Below are 15,187 nucleotides of genomic sequence, written 5' to 3' on the forward strand. Positions count from 1 at the left end.
GCGGGAAGTGGAGTGACTCACTCAAGGTCATGTCACAGCCCCGAGTCTTCTGACATGCCATGCCAGCTCTCTGATTTTCCAGGATGAAAACCACAGAGTTTGGTCTTGGTTTCACATTTCAGGGAGCTGGTCACAGAGAGGAGGCATCTCAGGAAGAGGTGGTATTGTGCTTGATGTTTACTGTCATGAGAATATTCAGAAGCTACCTTGTGTGCAAGTGCGGGGAGACTGACCAATATAGAAAATGCAGTCCCGGTTCCACCTACAGCTTCAACCTGCCTTCTGAGAGAGAGTGTGTGCACTGGGAAGCAGAAAAGCCCCATTGGCAACGTGTGGGCGTGTAAATCCCAGCTTCCACCCACCCTCTGTAGGCAAGGTCACTTGGATTCCTGCAGAATTCTTTGGCTAGTGTGAGGGCAAAGTAAATCACACGTAGCAGCTTTGGTGGCCAGAAGCCATCAACGCCTGACGCAAATAAATAGGGTTAGTGATGGGAATGTCATAAAGATACCCAGTGGGAAGATTCTCCAAAGTGGCTCAGCCCTCAGCATGGGAGATTGTGGGCAACAGGGCTTAACGTTCATGGCTTACTGGTAAAAATAATAACCCCATGGTCAGAACAAGGACTGTCCTTACCTCTTTGTACCAGTGCTTCACCAGGCGAATTAAATCCTTCAGTTTGGTGGGCCGGGAGCGAATGAAGTTTCGCTGCAGCACTGTGAAACAGGTAGAAAACTCTCCTCCTGGGAAGTCTGAGGATTTATACAGATCAAGGAGCCCTGCATAAACCTCGGGGCTGGGTGTGGAGCCAGAACTCAGCTGACCTGCCATGAGGGAGAGATTGACAGCCTGCTTTAATATGCACAGTAAATAACAGATTCTAAAACATTTTTGACAAATACGATTTAATTCTGGGAAATTACTTTGAATAGTGTTAGTGTATTTGAAAGATGTCTAAGACATAGGGAGCATCTCCAGAATAATGAGCTATGTAAAAAATTATGTGGTCTACATGGGTGCCGGTGGTATTATTAAAGTATCATCTAGACTTACACTAACAGAGCAGCCACCAGCCAATGTGGCCATTTGTACTCACATTCATTAAAGGGAATGAAAATTAAAAATTTAGTTTCTCAGTTGCTGTAGCCACATGTCAAGCTCTCAGTAGTTGTAGAACCCAGACATAGAACATTTTCATGATCACAGAAAGATCTTTGGGATAACACTGATCTGGAGTTTGTGAACTATGGCCTCTGGGGCTAAATCTGGTGCACTGCTTCTTGTTTTTTGTTTGTTTGTTTTTGTTTTTTTTTGCTTTTTTGAGACAGCGTTTTGCTCTGTTGCCCAGATTGGAGTGCAGTGGCATGATCACAGCTCACTGCAGCCTCACTCTCCTGGGCTCAAGCAATCCTGCCACCTCAGCCTCCTGGGTATCTGGGACTATAGGCGTGTGCCATGTACCACCATGCCTGGCTAATTTTGTTTATTTCTTTATTTATTTTTGGGACAAAGTCTCACTATGTTGCCCAGGCTGGTCTCAAACTCCTGGATCAAGCAGTCTTCTTGCCTTGGCCTCCCAAGGTACTGGGATTACAGGTGTGAGCCTCTATGTGCAGCCCAACTACTTGTTTTGTTTGTGTGTGTGTTTGTTTGTTTTCAGACAGAGCCTCACTCTGTTACCCAGGCTGGAGTGTGGTGGTGCAATCTCGCACTGCAACCTCCGTCTCCAGGGTTCAAGCAATTCTCCTGCCTTAGCCTCCCCGAGTAGCTGGGATTACAGGCACGCACCACCATGCTTGGAAATAAGAAATGGGACCAAAATCGTATACAAGTGTAAAGTATTACTGCCACGATTCATGCCACTTGCTGGGACCAGGAACCCATGAGTAGCACATGCTTTCACAGCCCATCATCGAGTCCCGTGGCTCTCCTTCCACCCTCTGTCCACCATCACTTCCAGGATCCAGAAGCTTCTTCCTCCAGAAGCTAAGGTCTGGGGAGCCTTACCCAGAGCGTTAAATGCAGGAAGCACATCAAAGCTGACACTTTCGTTGAGGACTTTGGATTTCAGAGAGAAGCTCAGCACCCTGGGAGCCTTCCACGTGGGAGGCTCAAAGCTGACCTCAAGCTCCTCCTTCTTCTCCCTCCAAAAGGCTTCCAGCTGTTCATGGATTTCCTTGACGATTTTGTGTCGCTCGTGTTTTTGGGAGGTGTAGCTTTTCAGCGAGTTATGGAACACGACAAGGTCGGCATCAGAGCCAGTTTTCAGAGCGGTGCCTTTGGCGGTTGATCCTCCCTAAGGAAAAAAGGAAGGTTGAGATCCAGAATTTCCTAGACCGAGGAGTCCCCTGCCCCCATGGGCTGGCACCAGTTGGGCTAACTGACACGGTTTCCAAGGCCAAGTTCTGCGTTAGGGTCCAGTGAGGGCTGAGCCCAAAGCAAAGGGTTTTGTTTTACAAACTAATAGATAATGCAGTTATTAAATCATACAGTTCCAAAGGCAATTATTCTCCTGCCTTTCATACACAAACAACTGATGGGCTAGTTACAAGTTACCTGCTTCTCAGGTCAATTTCCTAAAGATTTTGCCTAAAGACATATTTAGCTTTATTTGGATTCCTGCAACCAAACAAATCGAGTGGAATGCAACCATTATGGTGAAAGTGCTCATCTGTTCTTCGATGCGTGTTTTCTCCTGCAGGTCTGGGAATCACTGGGTTGGTAAACTTTCTGCAAAGGGCCAGATAGTAGACATTTTAGGCTTTGTGGGCTATTTATGTCTCTGCCATTAAGGCTTCTCCCTTCCCTTCCTGCTCCTTCTCCTCCATTTAGTTTCTGTAGAGAAAAATGTTTTATTTTATCCATGGGTGTTAAATGCCTGATTACATGGGTTAAGGAGGTGAGGAAAGGTTGTGTTCTATTTCCTGTAGGCAGATCCTCAATTCATCCCTGTTCCAGTCCCGTTCATTCATGCAGCCCACCTTTGTCTTTAAGAGCTGGGCTTCAGCAGCTCCTCCCAGACTGTAGCCCCCTCCTCATAATCTCTAGGTGTCACCTTCCTCTGGCCTTAGCAGAGAAACCTTCAACCAACTCCAGGAAGATGGAAAGTAATGTCTTATCTGCCGATGGCTCTCTTTTCTTCTTTAATGTGTCATATACCTTTTCTTTTCCACTGACTATCATGTGAACGGGGTCTCAGGAAGGAGAGGAGAAAGCACATGCTTTGACAATTCTAACACTGATCAGAAACTCAGTCCTGCCTTCACTCCAGTGACCTTCAATGAGACAGTTTACTCATTGCCCTGGGGCTATTGGTGCCAATTCCAAGGCCCCTCTCTCTAGATGCACAGATTTTTTCTGGCATCACCGCAGACGTTTACGCGGACATAATAACATTTTCCTCTCTCCCTATTGTGACCATGGGAACATGTTTATCTGGTCTTGTGACCAGTAAACAGAGAGGAACATGTCATCCCCATGGCATTTGAGCCACAGACAAGGATGACCGAAGCCTCTGAATCTCTAGCTCAGCTGATGGGGCAAGTTGGGATCCAGTCACTCAAAGGAGAAGGAGATTCTAAGCTCCTTAGAATCTGCAGTGGGTTCAATGGTGGACCTGTAAAAATACATCCTCTGGGGACCTGTGGATGTGCCCTTATCTGAAAAAAGGGTCCTTGCAGATGTAACTGAGTTAAGGATCTGGAGATGAGATCATTCTGGATCAGGCTGCGTCCTAAATCCAATGACAAGTGTTCTTAGAAAAGAAAAGAAGGAGGTGGACACAGAAGAAAAGGTGTGATGACAGAGTCAGAGACGGGAGTGATGTGTCTCCATGCCCAAGAGCCCCAAGGATGGCCAGCAGCGCCAAGAAAAACAATACAGAATCCAAGTTGTGTTAACGACCTAGGCAGTCTATCCACAGCCCCCACTGAAAACTAGTATCCTAGTTCCCTTAACTCCCGCTTCCCTTCCTCGTTTCTGAAGGTATATGGATCCTGGAGAGCTACAATGCACACTTAGCTCCCTTCCAGGAATGCCAATGTTACATCATTCCAACAAGACATGAGAAAGGCCAGTGCTCACCTGGACAATCTGGATCTTGGCAGTTGATTGTTGGAAGCAATTTTCTTTAAGGAATGTACGGATGATGTCAATAGCACTATCGATCTGCTCTAGGAAGAATTTGTTGGGCTGAAGAAACTCTTTGATGAACTTATCCAGAAGATGGCCTGGGGTGGTGAAGAGTGGTGCTGGCTGGGGAAGGAAGGAAGACCCCAAGTGTGAGTGGCCCCTGTAAGTCCATCTGAGGCTTCCTTTCCTGCCTATACTGGGCCCCCTACCCTTCCTCTCCCAACTACGCTCCAGCTCGTGGCCTGGCATCTTTTCTATCTTTTGTCCTTACATGAATACATCCCAAGAAGACACCTGAGAGTTTGGGGTGGCACGCAAACCACCCCCCTAGAAACAAAAACAGTCCTAGTTGCCCCTCCTTCCTCCAGGAGAGATCTAGATCCTTGTCCAGACAGATCTGTCGTGTTCCTAACTCCAAACTCCTTTTTCCTTGCCCAGTTTGAGCATCACTTCCTAATGACCTGTGGCTTTTTGCTTTAATTACACCTCTGGTCCTTCCCTGTTTTCCCATTTGCTGTAGGTATTGGAGATTGCTGATGACCACATCCATCCCTTTCTTAAGATTGTATCAGCCTGTGTTAAACACGCCATGTGCGGGTGTGTTGGTTTCCAAGGGCTGCCATAACAAGTGACCACAACTAGATGTCTTAAAACAACAGAAGTTTCTTCTCTTCCAGTTCTGGAGGCCAACAGTTCAAAGTCCAGGTTTTGGCACAGCTGTGCTCCCTCTGAAGCACACATGGTTAAGGCTCTAGAGATGGGAGGATTATTCTGCATTACCTGGATTGGCCTGATGTCATCACAAGGGTCTTTTCCCTCTTCATTTTAATTTTCAATTGAATTAATTAATATATTTTTTCTCCACTTTTACTTTAGGTTCAAGGGTTTTTACCTTGCATGGGTTTTTACATGGGTAAATTGCATGTTGCTGAGGCTTGGTGTATGAGTGATCCCATTACCTAGGTAGTGAGCATAGAACCCAATAGGTAGCCTTCCAACCCATGATTCTAACCTATGTTTTTTCAGAAACAGTGTCTCGCTCTGTCATCCAAACTGGAGGGCAGGGGTGCCATTATAGCTCACTGCAGTCTCCAATTCCTGGGCTCAAGGGATTCTCCAGCCTTAGTCTCCTGAGTAGCTGGGACCACAGGTTTGTGTCACCACGCCTAGCTATTTTTTTTTTTTTTTTTTAGAGATGGGAGTCTCACTAGGTTCCCCAGGCTGGTCTCAAACTTCCGGTCTCAAGCAATCCTCCCACCTCAGCCTCCCAAAGTGCTGTGATTACAGGCGTGAGCCACTGTGCTTGTAAGGACAAGGGTACTTATAAGAGGAAGGCAGGAGGGTTAGAGTTAGAGGAGGTGATGTGATGTTGGAAGTAGAGAGAGGGGGGCTGGAAAATGCTATGCTGTTGGCTTTGAAGAAGGAGTAAGGGGCCATAGGCCAAGAAATTTGGACAGCCTCAAGGAGCTTGAAAAGGTGAGGAAACATATATATTGTTTTTTTTTTTTTTTGGTTGGTGCAAAAGTGATTTTGAGACAGGGTCTTGCTCTGTCACCCAGGCTGAATGCAGTGGCACAATCATGGCTCACTGCAACCTTGATCTCCCTTGCTCAAGTGATCCTCCTGCCTCAGCCTCCCAACTAGCTGGAACTACAGGTGTACACCACTGCACCTGGCTAGTTTATTTATTTATTTTTGTAGAGATGGGGTATTGTTATGTTGCTCAGGCTGGTCTCAAACTCCTGTTCTCAAGCGATCCTCCCCCCTCAGCCTCCCAAAGTGTTGGGATTACAGGTGTGAGCCACTGTGCCTGGCTCAAATTCATGTGTTTTAAGCCACTAAGTTTAGGGCATTTTTTTTTTTTTTTTTTTTTTTTGAGGACAGAGTCTCGCTCTATCGCCCGGCTGGAGGTGCAGATGGCCGGATCTCAGATCACCGCAAGCTCCGGCCTCCCGGTCACGCCATTCTCCATGCCTCAGCCTCCCGAGTAGCTGGATACGTCGCCCGCCACTGCCTGGCTAGATTTTTTGTATTTTTAGTAAGGAGGATGTTTCACCGTTTAGCGGGATGTCTCGATCTCTGTGACGTGATCCGCCCGCCTCGGCCTCCCAAAGTGCTGGGATTACAGGCTTGAGCCACCGCGCCCGGCCTAGGGCTTTTTTAAAAACAGCAGTAAGAGGCAACTAATTCAGTGTTCTATACAAATGTTGTACTTTTGCTGGCAACACAGACAAGATGGGCTAGCTCACCTGGAGGTGGGGAAGGGCATTCAGCTTGAAAGTTGAAGGTCAACCTTGGTTGTTCTCAGATGTTGTAAGTTGGCCTCATAGTTGCTGAGGATGGTGCCTATTGAGGGTAAATTCATTGCCAACACTGCTCCTTCCACAGGACAGAATATTTGTGGTGTGTGAGTGTATACGTGTGCGTGGTGTGAGTGCATGTGTGTGCATGTATGTGCATGTGTGTGAGTGCATGTGTGTGTATGCATGTACATGTGTGCATGTGTATGTGTACATGAGCCCTCCAATGTTTGGACCTCCTTATGCAGTGGTTCCTGGGCCTAATTGTCTTCAACAACTGTAGAGACAGGGATGGTCTCATAGTTCTCAAAATAGAAGTTGATGGGATAGCAGAATAAAAACAGCCACAGTGAGTATCAAAAGATGGTTTAGGAGATGTTTGGAACTAAATGCCACATGTGCTTCTGGGTTGGAAAAGAATGTCCTATGAAGGACATTCTTGGCATGATTGTCAAACTCATCCCAATGGCTGTATTGGGACAATAACATATGACTCCTAATCTCCTGAATTTGATCATGGCATAGAGGTTATTGAAGAGAATATTCTTGTTCTCAGAGATCCCTGTGAAAGTATTTAAGGGTAAAGAGATGTCTGGCAGTCTACTCTCAAAGGGCTCAGTATAAACAACAACTATAACAATGGGCCAGGCGAGGTGGCTCACACTTGTAATCCCGTAACTTTGGGAGGCCAGGGTGGGAGGATCACTTGAGCCCAGGAGTTTGAGACCAGCCTGGCCAATGTAGCGAGATGTAGCCCCATCTCTTTAAAAAAAAAAAAGATTAAAAACAACGATAACAACAACAACAATAACAACATGTGCACACACAAACTGTAACATAGCAAACGTTGCACATGGGTGCATCTATGTGAGGGGCTCACAGGAGTTTACTGAACCATTTTCTAACTTTTAAATGTTTCAAAGCTTCAGAATAAGATGTCAGGTTGGGGGGATAACTTTTTGAAAAAATCTGTCTGAAGAAGCCAGGAAAATTGGGGTCAGGGAGCAAAGACCAGGGGTCCAGTGAAAGTAGGGGTTAGGGTGGGCACAGGGGTGACTGCTCAGAGTGTCCTGATCCTTCTGGGTCCAGTTAGGGAAGTTCCCCATTCATAGACTCCCCACCCTCTGTGAAGTTTGCTAAACTAATTTACATCTTCATTGACACGCCAGATTGTTGCTCAGTTAGCCTTCACATTTCTGTGCAAACGGGATGTAGATTCCGCCTCCCATAACTTGGATATAAATAAATCTGTCTGTGAAGTGTGGAATTTGGTTGGCCCCACTGGCCTCAATTAATACAGCTGTCCCCAGTGTGGTTCCCAGAAAAGCCGAGAGGGCTCAGTGGTCTAATCTGGGAAGGTTCTTCTTGATGGGTTTTCTCTAATAAGCACTGAGCATGCAGGGGAGTTTGTGTTGATAGATTTACCTCTCCTTTTGGGGATGGGAGGGGGAAGACCAGTGCACCTGTTTCACTGCTGGTGCCTTAATTGGTTCTCTTGTTTCGGCCCCACTTCCAGCTCTTGCCCCCGGCACCTGCCTGAATGGAGCTCAGAACCTGTCCTGGTATCCACAGGCCTGCCTGCCAACCCCTTCTCTGAGCAATGCTCTGTTTCATGTCCCCACCTGCTCACCAGCTTTCTCTCTTGCAAAAATTAATTGAGATCTCGCATCTGTGGGTATCCCCCTTTCTCTTTGTTCCATTTTGCACTTCATAGTCATTGCCTTGATGGTGTGCGATGGGTTGAACTGTGTCCCCCTAAAAGATGCTGGGGTTCCAACCTATAGTATCAATGAATGTGCATTACCTGGAAATAGTGTCTTTTCAAATGGGATCTCATGAAGATTAGGTCATTATGCTGGGCCCTAATTCAGTATGACTGTTGTTCTTAGAAGAAGAGGATACAATAAGACAGACATGCACAGAGGGAAGATGATAAGAAGACACGTAGGGAGAAGGCCACGTGACCACAGGGGCAGCGGCTGGAGTGATGCAGCCACAAGCCAAGGACTGCTGGCAACCACCAGAAGCTGCGGGAAGCTTGGAAGAATTCTTCCCTAGGGCCTGCAGAGAGCATGGCTCTGCCAACACCCTGATTTTGAACTTGTAATAGCCAGAATGGTGAGAGAATAAATTTCTGTGGCTTTAAGCCATCTGTTTTGTGGAACTTTGTAACAGCAGCACAGGAAACTAATACAGAGTACTCTCAGATAAGACTTAGCCTAGGTGTCAGGAAGACCTTCCTGCAGCATGAAACACCCTGCATTTGGAAAACCCTCTTACCAGAACATTCCAAGATGGTGCAGGTAACTCATTATCCAGGTTGGGAGAAGTCAACCAGGTTTGAGCTTCTTTTTTCAGCCATTGCCAGCATCTTTTATCTCCACTCACATTATTGGTTGGGTCGGTTGGATCCAAGATTACTGGCCTATGTATTCCATTAGATTAAAAAAAATATCAGTTGAGCTGCTTGTGGGAGGCAAAATCTGTTTTGGGGTAAGAGGCCTGGAGTGGGAATCTGGCAACTTGAATTTGGATTCCTGCAGCTCCTCCAAGCTGCTGAGGAATTTTGTCTACAACATCAAGCCCCTCTGGCCCTGTGTTTGCTGCTTTACAGAGACATTCTATTAATAAAATAACAAAGTAGTCTCCTCTTCCTGTCCCCCCGCTGCCCTTTCTCTCTTAGCTCCTGCCTTCTATAAGAGGAAGTGTCTCTCCAGTGTTTGTTTAGGGGACAAAATGTGACTATGGCTTGGAACTTGAAAAGCACTGACTGGACTTCCCCTCTTTCAGACAGACCCCTCTGCCTTCCCACCCATGGTGGCTGCCATTCTTCTGGTCCAGCACTGGCTTGATAGGGCAAGGCTGAGATCTCATTTTAAAGAGGTATGCCTGGCATGTGGATGATGAGGTACAGGGATAGGGCATGAGAAGCTTGGCACCTTGCTGATTGGAGCTGGTTCAGCAGGATGTTCCTGATGGTCTCATCTTCCAAGTTGTAGTTGACCATCCAATAGACACACAGCTGCTCATGGCATTTGATCAGCTCCAGAATGGTTCTGACGCCTTCAGCAATGTCAAAGTTGTCTTTTCTGCACCCCTGTTCCCAGGCATACACTGTAAGCAACTCCAGGGCATACGGAGACAGCAAGGGTAAATCCTTCATTTTTTTCTGGCACTGTGGGAGAAGAAAAGGGTAGCAGCTCATTTGGGGATCCCATTCTTACCATGTCAGGGATCTGAAATCAAGAAACCAGAGGTCTACAGGAAGTCGTTCTCCTTTGCCAGAATACCTACAATTCAGCAGACTGACAATACCAAGACTCGACAAAGATGTGGAACAACTGGGATGCAGCAGGGACCTCTCTTAGGGGCCTGCAGGCCACCCACTGCCCCCATCCCACAAGCATAAAAATAAAGGAAAATCTGGAGTTCTTTCGAGGGAAATTCCAGGCACCTTACTAGCCTTGAAAAGTCAATGAGCAACTTGATAAGCAAAAATATAGTATTCAGGGTCTACAGGAGCAGTGAAAACAAACAAACAAACAAACAAACAAACAAAACCCAATAAAATAAAAACAACAAAAAAGGAAGGTAATAGTCACTTAAAACAGTAGCCAAGGAAGCTAGAGTCAGAAGATGTTTTGTTCCCTATAGAAACTAAAGATAACATCTTAAAGTATGTCCCTGTCCCTGAGTTGATTTTCAGAAACTCAGGCCCCCACCAAGCAAATCGACTGGCAGGTAGACCTCAGATAAGGGGAAACTGAGGATTGAACCCTGACCTCATTCTTTGTTCTAAATTTCTTCCTGAGGGTCTTGGAGGAGGTCACACCTACGAGCCAGAGCTAACGTTCCTTTCTGCTGATCTGAAATTTTTAGATAAGCTTCGCCCATTTCACCCATCACAAATCGGAAAGTCTTTGAATCCTGTGACCTGAGCCATCCATCCATCTCCTCCCTCCTGCTTGGAGACGTCCCACCTTTTTAGGTCAAACCAATCTACAGTCTCCATGTGTTGATTTATGGCTTTGCCTGTAACCTCTGTCCCCTCACCTTTAAAACACTTACCTGTAAGCCATCGGAGAGTTTGGCTCTTAAACATGAGCTGCCTGATTCTCCCTGCATGGCTCCCTGCAATAAATGTCTCACTCTCTCACTGCAATCCCAAAGTCTGTGTTTGGTTTTGCTGCGCTGGGTGGGTAGATCCCCAGTTGGGTTTGATAATATTCCTGAAACTTATATCTTGCTGATGGGAGTATAATTTGGTAAGATTTTGGAAATGATATGGCAAGATTTGCTATGGTTAAACAAAAAAACAAGTAAACCACAATATATTTGATATATTTACACACATATATGTACACAACATTCATATATGTGTACTGGATAGCCCAGCAATTCTGCTGCTACATATTTGCCCAAGAGAAATGAATGCTTACATTCACAAAAAGACATGTAGGAAAATATCCATAGTAACTTAATTCATAATTGCCCAATTTGAAAATGACCCAATCATCTATTTGAAAATTGCCCCAATTTGAAAATAACCCAAAGCAGCAGAATGGATAAATGTGTGTTACATTCATACAATGGAATATGGCAAAACGTGAGAAAAAGTGCTTCAATGGCTGGGTGCCGTGGCTCATGTCTGTAATCCCAGCACTTTGGGAGGCCGAGGTGGGTAGATAGCTTGAGCCCAGGAATTCAAGACCAGCCTGGGCAACATGGCAAAACCTCATCTCTACAAAAAACACAAAAATTAGCCAGGTGTGGTGGCACACTCCTGTAGTTCCAGCTACGTGGGAGGCTGAGATGGGAGGATTGCTTGAGCCCAGGAGACAGAGGTTGCAGTGAGCCAATATCATACCACTGCACTCCAGCCTGGGTAACAGAGCAAGATCCTGCAACCACATGAATGAGTCTCTCAGATGTACTGTTGAGCAAAAGAAGGCAGACATAAAGTATGTACTGTATGATCCCACTTATATTGTTTAAAATCAAGCAAAACTAATCTGTGGTGGTGACAGATGTTAGAATAGGGGTTTGTTTGGGAGGATTACTGGGGAGACAGTGGGCTTGAGGCACCTTCTGTGGTGCAGGAAATGTTCCCTATGTTAATTTGGGTGTTGCTGGTAAGATTGCAAGACATGCATTGAGTTGTACACCTAAGATTGTTGCACTTTACTGGATGTCAATTATCTCGATAAAAAGGAAATGAATGGTAACCATATGTAGACAGTTGGAAAATTACCTGTTGATGCCAGTGCTTTATCAAGAGGATCAAATCCTTTAGTTTTCTGGGACGGTTGTCAAAAAACTTCTGCTGGAGTTCGGTGAAGCAGATTGCAAACTCACCAGGACTGGCATTTGTCTTATCCAAGGATCTTTTGAGCTCTCGATAAATCCAGGGGCTGGGATTATCATTTAAGCCTGGTGTGAAAGAGAAATTGGAACTTTGGTATTTATGTAACCTGGTCTCAGAGAGCCAGGGTTGCTCTACAATGAAAGTCAGTTATAGTTTAACAGCACATGATCCTTGTTTAATCAGTCAGAGGACTGGTACCTTTATATAAAACATAATAGGAAAGGGCAACTTGGCCCATTAGGTAATAAAGTGTAGTCTAAAATGACTGTAATGAAAACGGTATGGTGTTAACCCAAGACAAGATCAGCAGAACCTAATGGAGGGATAAGAGATGGAATTATAAATGAGAAACAGAATTCTCCAAATTAGTAGGGAACAAGTGGGTTCTTTAAAAAATTGTTGGTGTTGGCATAATTAGTATACATCTGGAAGAAAGGAAAGTTTATATTTTACATGCAATATATTCTGTCATTGAGTCCATCCAGTGAATATTTTACTTCAGAGTGTCAGGGTACAGGGACTTTGAGAAGGCAGGCAAGGTGGCAACAGGGCCGTGGAGATCTGGGGACAGAGGCTGGTTTAATCAATGGGTTTTCATTCTTGCTAGCTGAACTCCACTGTTTATAAACACATTTATTTAGCCAGGCACGGTGGCTCATGCCTGTAATCCCAGCACTTTGGGAGGGCAAGGCAGGTGGATCACCAGGAGTTCGAGACCAGCCTGGCCAACACGATGAAATCCTAAAATACAAAAATACAAAAATTAGCTGGGCGTGGTGGCACATGCCTGTAATCCCAGCTACTCAGGAGGCTGAGGCATGCAAATTCCTTGAACCTGAGAGGCAGATGTTGCACTGGGCCATAATTGTGCCACTGCACTGTAGCCTGGGTGACAGAGTGAGACTCTGTCTCAAAATAAAATTACAAATAAAACAAACACATTTATTGATTGATTACTGATACTGAAACACCAGGGGTTCAGTCTAGGTCCTGCTGCTCACCACACCGAGAGCCAATGACTGAAACAACAGGTGTTGCCAAGAAGAAGGCTTTAATCAGGTGCTGCAGCCGAGGAGATGGGAGATCAGTCTCAAATCCTTCTCCCTGACAGACTAAAGTTAGGGTTCTATGCAGCAGGGAAGAAATGTACCTATGTGTAGGAAAACGGGAATTAGGGAGGGGTGAGGAGGTAATCATAAGGAATAAGGGATTTGACATCCCATTGTCTGGATGCAGTGACTGGTGAGTTTCAGTTCTTTGATACTTTTTGAGAGGTCTGAGGTTCCTTTTCTGAGGAAGGAACTTAGATAAAACAAATGTAAGTTTCAAGCTTTAAGATCAGAAGGGTCAATTTCTATGTTCATTAAAAAACAAAACAAAAGAGCCGCCCATCTCCCCTCCAAAAAACCAACAGAAACAAAAACAAACAAAAAAGTGGTCTATGAGACTGCTGGGTTTGTTTCATCATTATTCTTACTTTTAGAGACGGAGTCTTCTCTGTCACTCAGGCTGGACTGCAGTGGCACAATCATAGCTCACTGTACCCGCAAATATATTTCAAGGCTCAAGTGATCCTCTTGCCTCAGCCTTCTGAGTACCTGGGACCACAGGAGTGTGCCACCATGTTTGGCTTTTTTTTTTTTTTTTTTTAGGCAGCATCTTACTATGTTGCCCAGGCTGGTCTTGAACTCCTGTCCTCAAGTGATCCTCCCATCTCGGCCTTCCAAAGTGTTGGAATTACAGATGTGAGCCGGCACCCTGGCCCACAAACACATTTAGATAAGCAACCAGGAGAAAGCAGCTAACTTGTTCCTTTCATACACCCCAATGGATATTTACTGACTCCCTAGGCCTGGTTCTGGGCACTTGGCATGCAGGGAGGTTGACAGAAATAACATCCTATCTTCCTCCATAATGATAATAAATAGCCAACATTTATGGTGTGTTTACTCTAAGCCTTTTATGTACAGTGAAACATACAAGCCTCACAAAACTCTGGCAAGTGCAATTGCAATTACTAATTTACAGATGAGGATAGTGGAAATACCAGCAAGTCTAGTAAATAGGTACTTCTTGCTTTGGGTCAAAGGCCCCCGGGGAGAGTTGTGGTGGTATGCAATAGCGGAAAGAGATGCAGAATTGGAGACAGCTAGCCTGGACCTGGTGTAAAAATAGGCCAGATTAGTTAGGCTAATATTTAGTTAAAAAAAAAAAGAAAAAAAAAAGAAAAACAAGTTACCAATTCGCCTGTAGGTTGCTTTTCTCAGAAAGTGACCCTGTGTTTCCTTGCAGAAAAGAGAGCGTGTAATAATTTGGAATGTGCAGCTCTACTACCATCTAGTGGCGGCTTCTGGGTAGCACATATGGGGAAGACCTTATTTCTCACTCACATTATCCTTGCATGATGGGATGAGCCCAGTAGAGGGCGCTCTGGCCAGGTCTTCCAGCATGGCACTTGGAACAGGAGGACAGGACTTTCCTGTGAGACTTATGAGGGCACTTGTCTCCCGCTTTGACTCCAGCCCCTGTTTGAAGCAGGCTCCCACCCCCAACCCTGTGAGCATCCTAATGGCCCTGGAAGCTAGTTTCTAGTCTGACTGTACAGCTGGCAGGCATAAGTGAGTAGTAGGACCAGGATAAGAACTCAGAACTGCTAATCTCCCAAACTGGTACATGTTTCCCCAAGCTAGGCCACCTTTCTGTGAATGTGAGTTATCAGGATGTCTGTATGTCTCCTCCTTATCAGTGATGCCTGGGCTAATCGTTCTTCATGGTTCCTGGTAACCCAGAAATTCCTTAAAACTATATGTGATGGAAGGTACTCTGGCCATGGGCTTAGAAGACCTGGGCTTTTCTGTTTCCCCATTTGTTTAACGATGGCTTAAGTTTCAGCTTGGGAATTTTCCCTTCCCCTCCTCTCTCCTCCCCTCCCCTTTTCTTTTCTTTCTTTTTCTTTTTCTTTTGACAGGATCTTGCTGTGTTGCCCAGGCTGGAGTATAGTGGTGTGATAAAAGTTCACTGCAACCTTGAACTCCCGTGCTCAAGTGATCCTCCTGCCTCAGTCTCCCCAGTAGCTAGGAATATAGGTGCATGCCACCGCATTTAATTTTTAATTCTTTGATGGAGATGGGATTTCACTATGTTGCCCAGGCTGATCTTAAACTCCTGGCCTCAAGCAATCCTCTTGCCTCAGCCTCCCAAAGCACTGGGATTCTAGACATGAGCCACCGTGCCCAGCCTGGAATTAAGTTTGTGATTATATGTGCACTTGTACTTGAGACTATGCTTTGTGCTTGAGACTATCCATCTATCTACCTCATCTATAAATATATATATATATATATATATTTAATATCTATCCATCCATCCATCTACATTCATTTGTCCATCC

At 45.4% G+C, this 15,187-nt stretch overlaps 1 protein-coding gene across 1 annotated transcript in view; it reads right to left on the reverse strand.

Moving 5' to 3' along the window:
- The window catches only part of OAS2 (2'-5'-oligoadenylate synthetase 2), a 32,896-nt gene that overhangs the window by 3,987 nt on the left and 13,722 nt on the right, over window positions 1-15,187 (reverse strand). The window contains exons 3-8 of the mRNA XM_017889537.1: window positions 11,683-11,861; window positions 9,371-9,606; window positions 8,712-8,856; window positions 4,084-4,254; window positions 2,008-2,296; window positions 637-824 (exon numbers count right to left, since the gene is read on the reverse strand). Coding sequence (XP_017745026.1) covers window positions 637-824; window positions 2,008-2,296; window positions 4,084-4,254; window positions 8,712-8,856; window positions 9,371-9,606; window positions 11,683-11,861 — 1,208 coding nt within the window. The remainder of the gene's footprint in view (window positions 1-636; window positions 825-2,007; window positions 2,297-4,083; window positions 4,255-8,711; window positions 8,857-9,370; window positions 9,607-11,682; window positions 11,862-15,187) is intronic.

This window comes from Rhinopithecus bieti, unplaced genomic scaffold, assembly GCF_001698545.2.
Source record: "Rhinopithecus bieti isolate Rb0 unplaced genomic scaffold, ASM169854v2 scaffold_19610, whole genome shotgun sequence".
Lineage (NCBI taxonomy): Eukaryota > Metazoa > Chordata > Mammalia > Primates > Cercopithecidae > Rhinopithecus > Rhinopithecus bieti.